Raw genomic sequence first — 16,761 nt, 5'->3', positions numbered from 1 at the left:
AAGCAAAATAGAGACTCTGGTTCGAAAGGCAAGCACAAAAAATTTATTTCAAAAATGTATTCCTTACTACAGGTGAGAACCCCTAAACAGAGGTTTGAAAAATCAAGACAAAGGTGGGAATCAGATTTGTGTATAGAAATTGATCCATTTTGCTAGTCCAACTGGTGTCCGGTCACATCCTAAAATGAGGGCTTTCTGGGAAGATTTGGATAACCTAGAAAAAAAATGTCTGGATCCTAGATACCCTCAGACACATGAATTATTTTTATTGGGGAATTTAGAAGATCTAAAATGAGGCAGTCGAAATATCAATTAAAATTTGTCAAGCTTGCTTAGGCAATGGCTAGAAAATGCATAGTAGTTACTTGGAGATCCGATTCCCAACTAGGTTTAGCCCACTGGAAGATAGAAATGCATAATTGTGTTCCCCTGGAGAAGATCACCTCTCACCTCAGAAACAGGTATGTATTTTCAAGCATATGGAATTCTTACCTAAGGTTCATCAGGGTAAATCTTTAACGATTTCCCCTTGCTGTCGCTTCCCACCCCCACCCCCCACCCGTTGTTTGCAGTGCTGAGGACCTCGATAAGTCAAGTTATTTGTCCCTTGATGGGAGTGGGGTTTATCCTGGGTGAAATCAAACTTTTTTTTCTTTTCTTACTTTTTCTTCTTGTTTCTTGGGGTTGGAGGGTTCCTCTTATTTTGCTCTTCTTTCTCTCTATTATCTTTTTCTCCCTTTGGTTTAACATGAACATTGAATTTGCATTTTTGTAGTATTAGTGTAATTTTTCTTCCTTTATAATAATTGAATCACATGTGGACTCTTTTTTTCACTTTCTTTAATATCGACATGCAGATCGATATTTATATTATTTTGTTAATAATTGTTTGAACGGGGAGACTACAACAGGATGAGGGAAGAATTGGTCATCATGGACTGGGAGCACAGGCTAGTTGCAGAACAGTTGAACAGTGGAACACATTCAAAGAGATTTTTCACTGTGCTCAACAAAAATATATTCCCATTAAAAATAAGAGCAGTAAGAGAGGGAAGATTCAGAAGGCGTTTGATAAAGTGACTTATCAATAAGATACAGATTAATGGAGTCGGGGAAAGTATATTGGCATGGATTGAGGATTGGTTAACTGACAGAAGGCAGAGAGTCGGGATAAATGGGTGTTTTTCTGATTGGAAGACAGCGGTAAGTGGGGGACCGCAGGGGTCGGTGCTGGGCCTGCAGCTGTTCACCATTTACATTGATGATTTGGAAGAGGGGACAGAGTGTCGTGTTGCCAAGTTTGCAGAAGATACTAAACTGAGTGAAAAAGCAAATTGTGCAGAGGATATGGAGAGGTTGCAGAAGGATATAGTTAAGTTAGGTGAGTGGGTAAAGGTCTGGCAGATGGAGTACAATGAGGTCATCCACTTTGTTAGGAAAAATAGAAGAGTGTGGCAGCGTACATCTTTGTACTGCTGCGCTGGCAGGGCAGCTGCAGAAGACAGCGCTGTCAGGGCTTGCTCACTGCCTCATGACTTAGGCCACAGCTCGCGCCCTGGGCCACGTGATGACATCACCGCTGTATGGGGCTGAACTCCCGTTGGCCTTAAAGGGGCGCACGCAAAATTCAAATAAACAGTTCTACTGTAATCCCCACCGAGTCTAGTGATGTTTTCTGTGTGTAGCAGCCGCTACAAGAGCAGATTATTATTTAAAAGGTGAAAAATTGCAGTATGCTGTTGTGCAAAAAGGACAGAGTGCTTGGGCGTGAATCGCAAAAAGTTGGGATGCAGGTACAATAGGATATTAAGAATGTTGGTCTTCATCGCTAGAGGAATAGAATTCAAGAATAAGGTGGTTATAGTGCAACTATACAAGGTACTGATGAGGCCAGACCTGGAGTACTGTGCGCAGTTCTGGTCCCCATACTTGAGGAAGGATATACTGGCCTTGGAAGCAGTTCAAAGGATGTTCACCAGGTTGATCCCGGAGATTGACCTACGAGGAGAGACTAAATCGCCTGGGTTTATACTCATTCAAATTTAGAAGAACGAGGAGATCTTATAGAAACATATAAAATTATGAAAAGGATAAATAAGATAGAGGTAAGAAAATTGTTTTCACTGGTAAGCGAGACCAGAACTAGGGGAGACAGCCTCAAGATTCAGGGGAGTAGACTTAGGATGCAGATGAGGAAAAACTGTTTTCCCAGAGAGTAGTGAATCTCTGCCCAGGGAAACAGTTGAGGCTACTTCATTAAACATATTTAAGGTTCAGTTAGATCGATTTTTACATAAAGGAATTCGGTGATATGAGGAAAAGGCAGGTAGGTGGAGTTGAGTCAATGATCAGATCAGCCATGATCTTACTGAATGGCAGAGCAGGCTCGATGATCAACTCCTGCTCCTAGTTCTTGTGATATTGATGTTTTTCTTTTTGATTATTCTTCGTTTTGACTGCATGTTGATTGGAAATAAGGGTGGGAATATACTAAAGTCATAATGGTTCAATTAAAACAAAATTAACAAAGGCACTTAGTATTTAGGTTACTGTTCATTCTAAACAAGTGAACACAAGTAGCCAAGCCCTTGTAGCTCAATAATCTAAGTGACATAGAATCCTTACTAGAATACATTTATCAATGCAAGTATGAAGTGTATACTGCATAAACAATCTGATCTTAATCTCTAAAGATCGTTGTCAACTGCAGTGCTATTTTTGGTAATAGATGCAGTCAATTAGCTGTGGTGGAAAATTTCTGTTCGTTACATTGGAAAATTAACAGCATGACATGTTCTGCATTTAATTTTAAAACTTGAAAATGAAAAAAAATGTCCATACTTACATCTACCAACCAAATGTCATCTTCTCTAGTTTCTTTAAACCTGCAATAAAATTACCATGGTGTTATAAATGCAGAAATCCAAAGATTATTCAAGCCCAGACCTTTATTTGGAATAATTAATTAAATACCACACATCTGATAATTGTTGGTGATCCTTAGTATGAACTCACAATAAAGAATGGCAAAAATGTTTCACTGACCAGAGAGCTGGAGTTAACCAGTGGAGATTCCAAACCTCTAGTTCAGGGGGCAAATGAAAGCCAAATGGTATATTGTATATTTAAAATGTTAAAGCAATAAAATTATAGCTTTTTTTTCCAAAACTTATTTTGGAAGACAATTAACAATTAATGTTTAACACTCACGACATTTTAAAACATTAAAAATGCCTCTTAGTAAAACTGCACTAGAACTATTGTCAGCTGCAAAAACCTTTTAAGAACATTTCAGGGAACAGGCCTCAAAAATCGGATTCAGTAGATGACTCCTGCAGATTCACTAGTGAAGTGTTGCTTTACTTGGAAGGATTGTTTGGGCTGCATTTGGTGCTCCTGTTGTGCCCTTTTCTACATCAGAGAGTCTGGACACAGACTCATCTGAGAACCTTGGCTCTGTCCGCAGCAATGACATGGATCTCAAAGTGGCCAACCATTTCAATTCTGTACCCCACTCCTGCACCAACATGTCTCTTCATGGCGTCATGCACTGCCAAATCAAGGCAATCCATAAACTGGAGGAGCAACACCCATTATTCCGTTTGAATACTCTCCAACCAGATGGCATTAACAGCAACCTCCAGTTTCTGCTAGCCCACTCCCTATTCTCCCACTCTTCTCTATCCTTCCAGCTCCTTCCTCCAGCTCTCCATCCCTTCTTTTTCCATTCAAAAAGTTATTCCCCTCCCTTTTCTCTTGTGCCCTCTCTCCCTTATCCACCTTCTGCCTGTGGGTCTATGCTCTTCCCCTCCCCCCCACCGTTTTATTCAGACACCTGCCTACATTTCGCTTGTACCTTAATAAAGGACTAGCCAGAACTGTTGATTATCTATATTTATCTTTGCTAATGTAAAGTATGCTGTGTGATCTGCTAATCTTGCCCTGTAACTCAGTTTCTCAAGTCCTGGTATTATCCTACTTTGTACTCTTCCAATCTTATTGAGATCTTTCCTATAGTTATGTGACCAAAACTTAACACAATTATCCATATTTGAAATATATGATTATAACTCCACAGATTTATAGTCTTCTTGTATATCATTGTTCAAAATAACATAGAATTAGAACAGCAGAGAGGTGGTAGCTCTATCCAGAATCCTGTTACATGGGGTGCCAGCTGCTGGTCTCATTTTCTCAATTCCCAGCTTGCTCCTTGTAGCATTCCTAGGGTGTCTATGCAATACATCTTGGAGGCTGTAACACAGTTTCCATTCCCCTTCTTGGCAATCAATTCCTGATCATTCAAAAATGCCAAACTTGTTCTTATATCAATTGGATGAAACATTATTTCACTTGAGAACTTCTAAAACTTACAAATGCAACTTCCACTTAAGACAAGCAAGCTTCTCAGTTGCTTCAGAAAAGGTGCTATATTTACATGGATAGTTTCTATGTGAGATACTCAGAACCCCATTTACTCTTTCAGATAATCACAAATCATCGCAGGATACTATTTAATAATAGGAGCGTTCTTTCCTGATAAGCCAAGTTGATAGATCAATCAATACTTCATCACCAGATTTAATTATTGATTTTTGAATGTTGCATTTTTGTAGTTTTTTTGCTCTGCCTCTTATAGATGTGACTGCATAACATGGAAATAGTGGGGAAACTCAGCAGTTCATGCTGTATTCATAGGAAGTAAAGGGTAATAAACATTTCAGGCCTGATCCTTCATCAAGGTATCGCAAAAAAATGACAGATACCTGAATAAAAAGGGTGGGGGGGGGGGGGGAAGGGAGAGGAGAAGAGGTGAAAAGGGGGAAGATGAAGGAAGGGGCAGGGGAGGAGCATAGGCTAAAAGGCAAGAGGTATCAGTGGATGCAAGTGGGAGTGATGCACCATCAATGACTCCAAAAAAAAACTGAAGTTGAACTAACTTCAAAGTTTTTATTAGCTTTAGAACAACAGCACATCCATGCTGCAGGATTGTCCTGTACTGGGGAGGGGGCTGTGGAAGTCACCTTTGGGAAGAGCCAAAGGTATAGTCAGTGAATGGGTGTGCCCAAACAGATAAATATATACATACAGTGGTTTACTACATTCACGTCCAGTGGTGTGAAGTGATGATGATACAGTTACAGATCAAGTCTGTCAGGTAGTCTGGTTTATCGCTGTGATAGTTGTAATTTGGGCTGCGGTTGCAGTGCAGTGGTGGGGCCCTGGGCAGTCTGGGGGTCTATGTGCAATCATTGGTGTTGGGCTGATGGGTATATGGCTATGAGTCTGGTGTGCCCTTTGTTGGGAGTGAGGTAATGTGCTATGGCCCTGGTGCATTGTGGGTGGGTAGGAGTGAAGGGGGTGTGGGCTGATCAGTGAAGGTCTCCAGGGCCCATGAAGGCACCAAATTCCTAACAGAGAGTGTCCTCATGCCCATCAGGGTACGCCTCATAGGTGTATTAGGAGTTGGTGTGGAGGAGGTGGACCCTTTCGAGGTCGGACATGGCTCCTCATGTTTCCAGAGTAGGATCAGCCCTGGGGACATCAGCCATGCTGGCAGCGTGGTCCTAGTTTCAGATTTCCTGGGAAAAGAAAGCATATGTTCACACTGTGTGGCATTCGTGGCAGTACATAGGAGAGATCTGATGGAGTGGAGCACCTCTGGGAGGACCGCTTGCCAGCGGGAGACTGGAAGGGCCCTAGACAGTAGGTCTAGGACAGCCTTCCAGACCGTGGTGTCCTCCCTTTCCCCGGGGGTCGTAGCTGGAGGTCCTGTTCATGGCAATGCCTCTGGATACCATGTATTGGCACAGCTCGTCGCCTGTCAAAGAAGACTCCTGATTACTATGAATCTAGCTGGGGAAGCCAAACAGAGTAAAGAGACTGTGCAGGCCCCTGATGACTGTGGCAGCTGTCATGTTAGAGCAGGGGATGGCAAACAGAAAACGGGAGTACTCATCAACAACATTGAGGAAGTACACATTGAGGTCTGTAGAGGGCAGGGATCCTTTGAAGTCAACACTCAGGCATTCAAAGGGGTGGGTGGCCTTTATCAACTGCGATTTGGCGGTAGAAGGGTGGTTTGCACTCCACACAGACCTGGCAGTTTTTGGTCATTGACAATCTCTTCAATGGAAGACAGAAGGTTGCGGGCTTTGACGAAGTGGAAGAACCTGGTAACTCCAGGGTAGCAGAGATCATTGTGAAGGGCTTGTAAGTGGTCAATCTGTGCACTGGTACAGGTCCTGTGAGATAGGGCATCAGAAGGCTCGTTGAGTTTCCTGGGCCACTACAGGATATTGTAATTGTAGGTGGACAGTTCGATTCTCCATCTCAATATTTTGTCGTTCTTGATTTTACCTTGCTGTTGATTATTGAACATGAATACAACAGCCCATTGGTCAGTTAGCAGGGTGAATCATTTACCGGGCAAGTAGTGTCTCTAGTCCCATACTGCCTCGACAATGGCTTGGGCCTCCTTGACAGAGGAGTGTCGAATTTCGGGACCCTGGATGGTAGGGGGGATAAAGCAATGGGTCTGCCTGCCTGGTTAAGGGTAACAGTCAGAGCAAAATCTGACACATCACTTTCTACCTGGAATGGGATGGATTCATCCATTGCGTGCACTGTGACATTGGCATTATCTGCCTTGATGTGGCTGAAGGCTGCACGGGCCTCTTGTGTCAGAGAGAAAGAGGAAAATTTGAAGAAGGGGTGGGCCTTATTTGCATAGTTAGGGAACCACTGGAGAAAAAAGTCCTGGCACCTTTTTAGGGCCTGAAGGTTGAGGGGGAGTTCCAGGAGTGGATGCATGCAATCAGTGTCTGAACCAATGACTCCGTTCTCAACGTTCACTGGCAAGGCAGGTTGTGTGAAATACACACTTGACCTTATTGTATGTGGTGGTTTCGAGGAATTTTTTTCTTAAGGTTGCCATCATGGTCCTACAGGCCATGGCCACAGGTGGTGACGTTGTTGAGATATGGGAATGTGGCTGCAAGTTACTGAACTACCATGTGGTCCATCTCCCACTGGAAGACTGAGACTCCATTGGTGACGCTGAAGGGGATGGGGATCCACAGGAGGCCAACCGCCTTGAACCCAGTATATTGGCAGTCCTCTGGGCAGATAGGGAGCTGATGATGTGCATTACAAGCCAATGGTTTAAAAGACCCAATACTGTGAGATTTGGTTCACCATATATTGGATATACGTGAGAGGGGATATGCATCTATTTGTGTGTATCTATTAATGATCTGACTGTAGTCAATGACTATTCTGTTCTCTCCATTCCTCACTACCACTACTTGTGCTGGGTTCAATGATCCCTCATTAAGTAAACTCTTCATCTCTGTCTGAAGAGAGGCCCTGTCCCCGGCACTGTACCTCCTACTTTTAGTGGCGATGGGTTTATAGTCGGAGGGGAAATTGGTAAACAACAGTGGAGGGGTTGATTTTGAGTGTGGAGAGTCCGCAGATCATGCGCGATAAGAAACTGGATTGCTGGCTGGGTGCAATGGTGAGGGGGGATACTGAAGAGTAGATAGAGCACAGTGGGCGATTTGAGAACTGCTGGTTACAGACAGTGAGGGGTGGATGGGCCCCATTGAATTCCATTGTAATGCTTTTAAGGTGACATTGAAAATCAAGACCCAGTAGCATGGTAGCGCAGAGCTGTGGCATCACCAAAAGTTTAGTCTTTATCGTCTGTACCCTGTATGGTCAGTCACTATGCAGTAGCCACAGACATCCGCCATAAGTGCCTTTGAGGCCAAGGAGAACTTTTGGTTTACTGGCCATACCACGAGAGAGTAGTACTGCACTGTGTCGGGATGAATGAAGCTCTCAATGCTCCCATTATTGAATAGGCAATTAGTCACGGGCTGTCCTAGTTGAGTTTGATGGAGGCCAGTGTTGAAGTATTGCTTGTCGCTTAGGCGGAGAGATCGCGTGCTGATTAGAAAGATGGGGATGTCCAAGATTGCAGCCCCCGTGCGGCACTGCTGAATCCCAAAGATGGCGGTCCCTGAGACTCGCACATGGTGCTGCTAATTCCTAGCGATGGCGGCCTCTACAATCCGCACGCATAACGTCCTTCTTCCCGCAGACAGTGTCTTTTGCTGGTCAGCGTTTCCTCGGGCGTTTGCCGAACCCACAGAAATAGCACTTTGGGTGCTTCTGGAGCACAGCAGCTGTGGTTGGGATGCTGACTGAAACTGGCGGAGATGATACAAGACGTTCCCAGGGTACTGTTACTATGGTCAATCGTTTGCGGGGCGAGGGGGTAGCGGCGTGACCCAAGATGGCAGCAGCAGCAATATGAGGTGGCTGCATTGTTGATTGAGTACACATCCATATTCTGGAGGACCATTTCCAGCATATCTGCCAGCTCAACTGCTCTCTGCACACTGAGCTCCCCTTCCTCCAATAATCTTTGGCGAATGTAGTTCGACCTGATCCCTGCAACATGATCAGGTCCTCTGTGTACTCCGCAGCTATCATGGCCTTGTATACACAGGCCCTTCTAAGGGTTCGCAGGGCTGGAAGAACTCAGCGTTTGACTCCCTGGGTTGATGCTTTCAGGTCACCAGATGCCTGGCATAGACTTTATTAATCTTTCATAGGTATTGGCCCTTTAGGATGTCCGTGGCCTCTTGATATGACACAGCATCCCTGATCATCAAGTACATCATAGTACTGAAGTGCAGTACTTGTAATTTGTCAGTCTCTGACCACACGATGGCTGAAGATTCTTGCAGGAATCCCTTGAAATAGCGTAGCCAGAGTTCAAAGTTGGTAGATGCCTCAAGGTGATTGAGGGTAGATTTCCAGCTCCTCTGGCTTCAGGATCTGCTCCATTATAAAACAAAAGCTAATAAAATTGATGCACCATTAATGACTCCAAAAGACTGAAGTTGAACAAACTGATAGGTTTTTATTAGCTTTAGAACAAAGGCACATTCATGCAGTTTGATTGTTCTGCATTGGGGAGGGAGCTGTGGAACAGTCACCTTTATTCTGGAGCTTGTGGGGAAGAGACACAGGTATAGACAGCCAATGTTGTGCCCAGATAAATAAATACATTGCCACAGGGAGGATAGAAGCAAAAAAGCTGAGTTGATAGGAGGAAGGGTAGCTCTCTGATAGGAGAGGGAAGGGAAGTGGATGGGAAGCTGAAGGAAAGGAAACAGAAGGATAGAGAATAGGGAAAGAGAGACTCAGGTAGGGGTAGGTGTTCTTCCAATTTACAGGTAGCCCTGTTTTGCTAGTACTCAAGGCCATGGACAGTCATGTCGGTGTGGAAATAGTGTATGGAATTAAAGTGGATGGCCATTGCGAGGACCTTACTATTGCAGCAGTCAGGTCAAAGGTGTTCAAATAAATAATCTCAGTCTGCAACCAGCCTCTGTGACATAGAGTAGGCCACATCAGGAGCACCAGATGCAGTAGATGACCTCTGCAGATTCATAAGTGTTGCTTCACTTAGAACAGTGGTTTTCAAACTTTTTCTTATACCATTTTAAATAATCCCCATGTCATAGGTGCTCTGTGATAGTAAGGGATTACTTAAAGTGGCATATAAATATGGAAAAATGGTTGACAACCACTGTTCTACACCCAACTGTTACTGAAATATTTTGCTTGAGAAAAATTGTCATTGGCCTATTTCCTTTGGAGTTGTGAAACCATGCACAAAACAAGTCAATTAGGTACAATTTAAAACAGTGGTTTTCAAACTTTTTCTTTCCACCCAATACCACCTTAAGCAATCCCTTACTAATCAAAGAGCACCTATGGGATAGGGATTACTTAAAGTGGTATACAAGTGGAAAGAAAAGGTTTGAAAACTACTGATGTAGAAGAACTGTTTAGGGTGTTGAATGATAGTGAGGGAGGAAGCATGTCTTGTGATCACAACAGTTAGGTACTGAGGGTGTGATTAGTGAGAAGGGAAGAGTGGATGAGGGAGACCTGGAGGGAGCGGTCCCTGCAAAAGGCAGAGAGGGAAGGGGAAGGGAAGATGTGCATGGTGGTGGGATTAGGTTGTCGGAGGTGGAAATTGAGGAGGATAATACATTGGATGCAAACACTGGTAGGGTGATAGATGAGAGCAAGGGGGAATCCTCTTCTGGTTACGTCTCGGCCAGAAGGTATAGGGCAGATGTGCAGGAAATGGAGGAGATACAGGCAAGGACAGAGTTGAAGGTGGTAGAGGTCAAGCCACGCTTTTGAAGGAAGTAATCTTCGGTGATCTAGAATGAAAGACCAATGTGACTGCCTGACGTGCTTATATCACTGAATTTGAATCTTCACAAACTCACATCACTAATTACCGATTATAAACCTCCTCCTCCTGTCCAACCTTAACGGATATGTCAGTCACCAGATCATCTTACCCAACTCAAGGGAGGCATAAAAAAAATGTTTCATCAACGTGGTCATCTGCTTCCACTTTTGAAATTTTCTAACACTGCCTTTACACATTAAATTAAGAAATCCTCAGTATGTCTCTTTACCAGAGCCTTAATACATTTTAATACTCTCATGGCAATACACCATCTTCCATATTTCAGCCATCTACAATTATCAAAGATTCTGCAGTCTGTAACTTAATGTGTGTTCTATTTTCATACCACCTGTTCCTAGTCTGACGCCAAGCCAAGCAAATCACAATTTTAAAATTTTCATCCACGTTTCCAAATACAACTATAGTTTTTTTTTTCTTCCCCACTACCATAGCTTTGCTATCTCCATGCTCCCAAGTCCCAATTTTTCAGTAGCCCACCATTGTTTACCATGCCAATGGGTGGGAAGCACATAAACCCTTCCTTCTTGAGGTATTTCTTGAAATCTTAACTTTTGATCACATATTAATATTTCAAATAAAGTCACATTTATACAAGTTAGAATAGAAGTTAAGCACATTAAAATCTTAAGACGTATACAGTAAAAGTCCATGGTCCCTATGTTCTGGGAAGTCAGGAGTCTGATGGCTTGTTGCCTAATCTGGATATACCTCCTTCCAGATGACAGCAGGGAAAATAGTTTACATGAGGGATGGGGGGGGGGGGGGGGAGGGGAAGTCCTTCACAATGTTTATTGCCTTTTGCCTGCATCCAGTGTTGTAAATGTCCTTCATATATCCTCTTGTCAAATTCTGTTTGACAATACAGTATAATGCAGTATATTAGTGCAAATATTTGCTGTTAACTGTTAAACAATTGTCCCAAGAAATTAGCATTTAAAATGTCAAGCAATTACAGTACAACTCTGATGATCCAAAATGGTCGGGACCAGGCCTATTTTGGATAAACTTTTTTTTTGGGAGAACCGATCAACTTTTAAAAAACAGCCCAGTAGCAACATCAAATCACTTGTAACAGTGTTTAAGCAATAACAAGGGAAGGCTTTTTAAGCATTAAAATAATGTTTAATTCTCACCAAAAAAAAATGCTGGCCACCACTGATCACTGACACCTCCCACCAAAGCCCCGCTCATGCGTCCGAGGGTCCCGCTCATGCCCAGGAGCCTGAGGTCCGATGCTGCCAGCACAGGGAGCCAGACTTCCTCAGTCAGTTTGACTCTGAAAAATATTTTGGATAAATGAGGATTTCAAATATACTAGTTTATCCAAAATTTTTTTTAAAAATTTGGATAACTGAGGATTTTTGAGAATCTGATTTTGAATAATCAAAGTTGTACTGTACTTCAAATGTTAGATGTTGAATATATTAAAACTTTGTTAATCCAATAGCTTTTTTCTTCTCCATTTCTTTAGTTATACCTAATTTGAATCTACTTTACCCTCTTTTATTTCTCATTCCTTAAACCTCATTAAGATGATGCATTGTGGCTTCTACTGTTCACCAACAACCAGATACCAAAGACCACCACACCATGAGCAAGTTTCACTTCCAGAAAGTGAGAAAAAAGTCTTTTTCAGGCTGAAACTTAAAAAAAACTCACATTGTTGTGAAGATCTAACCTAAGAAAGTAAAATGCCCTGTCCCAGAAGCAGCATATCTAACACATACAAAAGTTAGGTGTAAGAAAACAGCATGTTTTCCCCAGTTTTTGACTGTATAATACTGTACCAAATCCTTAGAAATATACATTTTGAAGTTGTTTCTGGTTTAATCTTTCTCAAGCATTTTGATTAAACATTGGAGATCAGTGAGTTTTTTTTCATGGACAGTAACAAGCAAAAGGAAAACAAAATATTTGAACTTCAATTGATATGTTTCCATTTACACAGCAAACATTGTACAAACATATCATAGCAAAAATAAACAAAGAATTGCTGGAGAAACTCAGCAGGTCATGCAGCATCCACAGGTAGACATAGTCAGTCAATACATCCAAGGTGCATCCAAAGCCAACATACTTAATGCCTGTAAGCAATTATCAAACTTGAAACATAGGTGTCTAGGAGTTTTATTTGTTTACATATAACCACATTTAGCCCAAAAAGATTCATAGTTGTTTCAAGAAAACATCACAACATATTAAAAAATGCTGAAGCTTTCTGCTTTTATAGTGTTTGAGTAATCAAACATTGGCAAAAGTTGCAACTCAATTTACTTATTTAAAAAAAATCAGGAACCCAGATAAAAATTATACCATAGAAAGAAAACAATTGCTCTTCATGCAAAAGGAAGTGGACATAGCCCACTACATCACAGGCAAAACTCTCCCCACCAATGAGAAAATCTACATGGAAAGCTGCCATTAGAAAGCAGCAGCAATCATCAAGGATCCACACCACCTAGGACATGCTCTGTTCTCGCTGCTGCCATCAGGAAAGAGGTATAGGTGCCACAGACTCTGACCACCAGGTTCAAGAACAGTCGCTACCCCTCCACAATCAGACTCCTCAACAACAAACTCAATCAGAGACTCCTTCAAAGACTTACTTTGCTCATTATTTATTATTGAATATTTATTTTCTGTATTGCACAGTTTGCATTTCTTCTTTGTTTATATTTCTCTCTTTTGTTTACCTATCTTGCACAGTTTTTGGCACTACCAACAAATAGAATTTCTGCCTAGTTCATATGAAAAAGAATCTCAGGGCTATACGTGATGTCAAGCATATACTCTGACAATAAATCTGAACTTTGAACTCTGAACTTTAACAAGTCTTCATCATCATATTTCAGTTGGCATCACCACTTGTTTCTCTTGGTCTCTACTCTGCAACAAATGTTTCCTTGATTCTTTCTATTCATCTCCTTCAAGTACAGCTTTGTTCTGACTTTTCCTAGTTCCAAATGGAAGGTCACTGACCCAAAAGGTTATCTCCATTATTCTCTTGACCGATGATGCTGTCTGTCCCATTTGCAGCATTCTTTATTTTAGATTACCATCTGTTATTTTGCTTTTTGAAAGACACTTCCTGAATTTGCAACATTGTTAAGATATGCAGTTATATTTCAGTGCACAACTTCCATCCAAGTATGGACATGAAAACAGAAACATTAAAGCATATTTACAAAAATACAAAAGTTGTTAAATTGATATTGAGTCTCCACTTTAATGCAATCACAAAGAAGGCTTGCCAGTGGCTATACTTTGTGAGGTGCCTGAGGAGATTTATGTCGAAGACTTTCAAAAACTTCTACAGGTGTACCAGGGAGAGCATTCTGGCTGGTTGCGTCACTGGCTGGTATGGAGGTGCCAACTCTCAGGACGAGAATAAACTCCAGAGGGTGGTTAACTCGGCCTCACAGGCATCAGACTTTACTCCATTGAGGACATGTACATGAGGCGGTGTCTTAAAAAAAAGCCTCTATCCTCAAAGGTCCCTACCACCCAGGCTATGCCCTCTTCACTCTGCTTCCATCAGGGAAAAGGTACAGGATCCTAAAGACAAGCACTCAATGGCATTAGGACAGCTTCTTCCCTGCTGCCATCAGATTCCAAAATGAACCAGACATTGCCTTACTTTTTGTGCTCTATTATTTTAACTTTTTCAATGTTGGAAGGTGATTATATGAATGTTTGGACAATGATGTCGCTGCAGAACACTAAATTTCATGACTTGTTCATGACAATAAATTCTGATTCTGAAATAGATATGTTGTAAGTGGACTTTGCATAATAACTGGACAAAATGTCTCTGAAACCCATTGCAAAGTTATGGTCTATTGCATTAAAGTTCAAAGTCATAATTGAAGGAAATCTGTAAGTAGTAAGTACTTTCCTGATTTTGAAGATGTAGAGAGATATAAATAACAAAGGAATTATTTCTGTATACCACATTTTACAAATTCAGATTGAAGTACAGCAAAACTGATATTCCCGAATCCTGTCAGACAGATTTTGGATCTGCAATTTGGTTGACATAAGAAAACTATCAATTAAATAAAATCAAATTAGCTCAACGTTGATTCATTCTCTTTAGGCTCACCTACCTTGACCAAACTGGTATGAATTTTTAGCCTAACATAATTTTGACAGGATACTGGAGACATCATTAGCAGCATGTTTTCCAAAGTTATGGTCTTAAATTGCATAAAGTGTTTGGAAAAATACCCACAATCCTCCTTTAGAAACTTGCAGCATCATTTTTATTCATTAGACAGGCGGACAAATCTGCACTCTTCCCCACCCCATTCTAAAACAAAATACCGTCTTGCAATCAATTTAACAAAAAAAAAACCGTTTCTGTTGCATTTTTGACAAATGCATATGGGCATAATTGATACAAATAAACATCCGTGCTCAGTCATTTCGGGTTGTACTGTTTCATATCCTGTCCAACAGACAACACAGACAACTTACGAGTAATCCAAATCTATAGCAAATGAAGACACCGCAACGGTCCGGAAGACTGCAACTGCAACAGAAAAGAGAAATAAAACACCTCCAATCAAAGGCAGTTACGAAACGGACAAATTGTTTAGTTTTCCCCTTTGAACCTGAAGGCATTCTCGTGATTTGGGAAGCCCAGGACAGCCAACAGAGCTCATTCACTCACCGCCACACACCAGCAACACCAGTCGAACTGCCATTTTGCTTGTAGGGGGCTGAGGCTGAGCAGGCGCAGTCCCGCGCAGGCGCACACCCGCCGCCGCCGCCGCTCCTGGCTGTCATGGAGACGCGGCCTCCGACTGTGGCTTCAATGTAGGTGCCTCGTCTGTTTTGTTTTAAATTGTAAAGCGTGTCATAATTTTAACAAATATTTTAGGTTGTGCGTGTTTCTGCATTTTTTTTTTAAAAGCCTGCATTGAAATGGTTAACCTGCAACTGTCCAGGAAACTTGGAGCTGCCACTAAAGTATGTGGAACTCAGCTCGTGTGGGAACCCCATTCTGTTTTGGTGACCAGTGCATTTCTTTCTCGACTTAAATTCCACGCGAATTTCCTCGCCTGCTGACCTGCCAGTGATGGCTTATGAGCCTTTCAAATGCAGTAGCGATGGGAAGACAAGATAAGACGATTTGATCTAACAGTTCACTAGCTTTGAAGACACGGGGTCAGAACCTGGAAGGATTCCGAGGAGCTGTCAATGCTAAATCAGGAGTGCTGATTGAACATCTTTCCTGCTTTATGCTTGAGAGAGAAATATATTCAATAAAGAAATAGATCATTTGTCGACTGGTGTTTGCCCTCCATTTGAACAAATACTCCTCATTATCTTTGCATCTTGGGTCATCAGTTCAATACAGTTTTGAATGATTTCTGTTTCAAAGAAGGTGAATTTAACTTTCTATTTGATTGTATTTTTTTAAAAAAAAGCATGCATGATACTGGAGGTGAGTGGTAGTTCAGATGTTCAGATGTTTGCATTTAATTGATTGAAAATGCTTCAAGCTGGAGACTTTGGCACAGTGGCAAAAAAATAGTAGAGCTGTTCTCTTGCTGCTCCAGTGATCCAAGCTCATTTCTAATGTCCAATGCTGTCTTTTGCAGTTTTCACATTCTTCCAGTGGTTTTCTTCTGGGTGCTCTGGTTTCTTCCATATGGCAAAGATGAACACAATGGATGCTGAATTAGCCACAGTAAATTGCAGCTGTCTGTGGGGATCTGGAGAAAGTTGATAGGAATGTCAGAAGAATAGAATGAGATTCGTGCAGGATTTGTGTGAATATATGCTTGATGGCCAACATGGTTTGTTTCTGTTTATACATATCTAACCCAATGAAATGGTGTCTCTCCAGATCATGGTACATAAAGATCACAGAAATAATAAACAAATATTTTTAAAAATTGAGATGATTGTCAATGTTACAGGATAATGTTCATCAGTCTCACATCCTGTGGGGAAAAAACTATTTCCCTGATTTTGATGTTCCTGTACCTCCTTTGTGATGGTATTGGGTTGAAGATAGAAAGGGTCTTTTATAATTCCTCGAGTCCCATTTAGACAGTTCTTTCAAAAAATGTGTCTATAGAGGAAAGGGAGATCCCAGTGATCCACTCGGCTGTTTTAATGATACTCTGATGCTTTGCAGCTACCATATGTCTCAATGATGCAGCCAGGCAGGACACTCAATTGTGCTCCTGTAAAAGGTTGTCAAGATGGGAACCGATAGCCTGGCCATCCTCAGCCGCATTAGGAAGTGTAGGCACTGCTGCTTCTTCCTGGCTAATAAGGAGGTGTTGTGAGTCCAGGATAGGTTTTCCCTTGCATGCACGTCAACGAACTTTGAGCTCTCCACTCGCTCCAAGTCAGAACAGTTGATGTGTAGTGGAGAATGGTCAACCTTCTTCTTCCTGATCTCCATAATCATCTCCTTTGTCTTGTCCACATTAAGA

General features: G+C 41.8%; 2 protein-coding genes across 11 annotated transcripts in view; one reads left to right on the top strand and one right to left on the bottom strand.

The window, feature by feature from the left end:
• Positions 1–15,114, bottom strand: part of LOC138755104 (protein disulfide-isomerase TMX3-like) — a 174,791-nt gene extending 159,677 nt beyond the window's left edge. Inside the window, exons 1-3 of one of the 3 annotated variants that reach the window (XM_069920406.1) lie at positions 14,982–15,090; positions 14,786–14,840; positions 2,846–2,885 (exon numbers count right to left, since the gene is read on the bottom strand). In XM_069920406.1, the coding sequence (XP_069776507.1) occupies positions 2,846–2,885; positions 14,786–14,840; positions 14,982–15,015 (129 nt within the window). In that variant the 5' untranslated portion in view covers positions 15,016–15,090. Of the gene's footprint in view, positions 1–2,845; positions 2,886–11,442; positions 11,579–14,785; positions 14,841–14,981 lie in introns of those variants that run through there. The other 2 variants (XM_069920405.1, XM_069920407.1) reach the window with 2 other exon arrangements.
• LOC138755103 (coiled-coil domain-containing protein 102A-like) overlaps positions 14,894–16,761 on the top strand; it is a 656,806-nt gene continuing 654,938 nt past the window's right edge. For 2 of the 8 annotated variants that reach the window (XM_069920400.1, XM_069920401.1), the window contains exon 1: positions 14,941–15,127. The gene's annotated coding sequence lies outside the window, so the exon portion shown is untranslated. Of the gene's footprint in view, positions 15,128–16,761 lie in introns of all 8 variants that reach the window. The other 6 variants (XM_069920403.1, XR_011352030.1, XM_069920399.1 and 3 more) reach the window with 6 other exon arrangements.

Source organism: Narcine bancroftii, chromosome 2, assembly GCF_036971445.1.
Source record: "Narcine bancroftii isolate sNarBan1 chromosome 2, sNarBan1.hap1, whole genome shotgun sequence".
Classification (NCBI taxonomy): domain Eukaryota; kingdom Metazoa; phylum Chordata; class Chondrichthyes; order Torpediniformes; family Narcinidae; genus Narcine; species Narcine bancroftii.
This window is presented reverse-complemented; position numbering and strand designations above follow the sequence as displayed.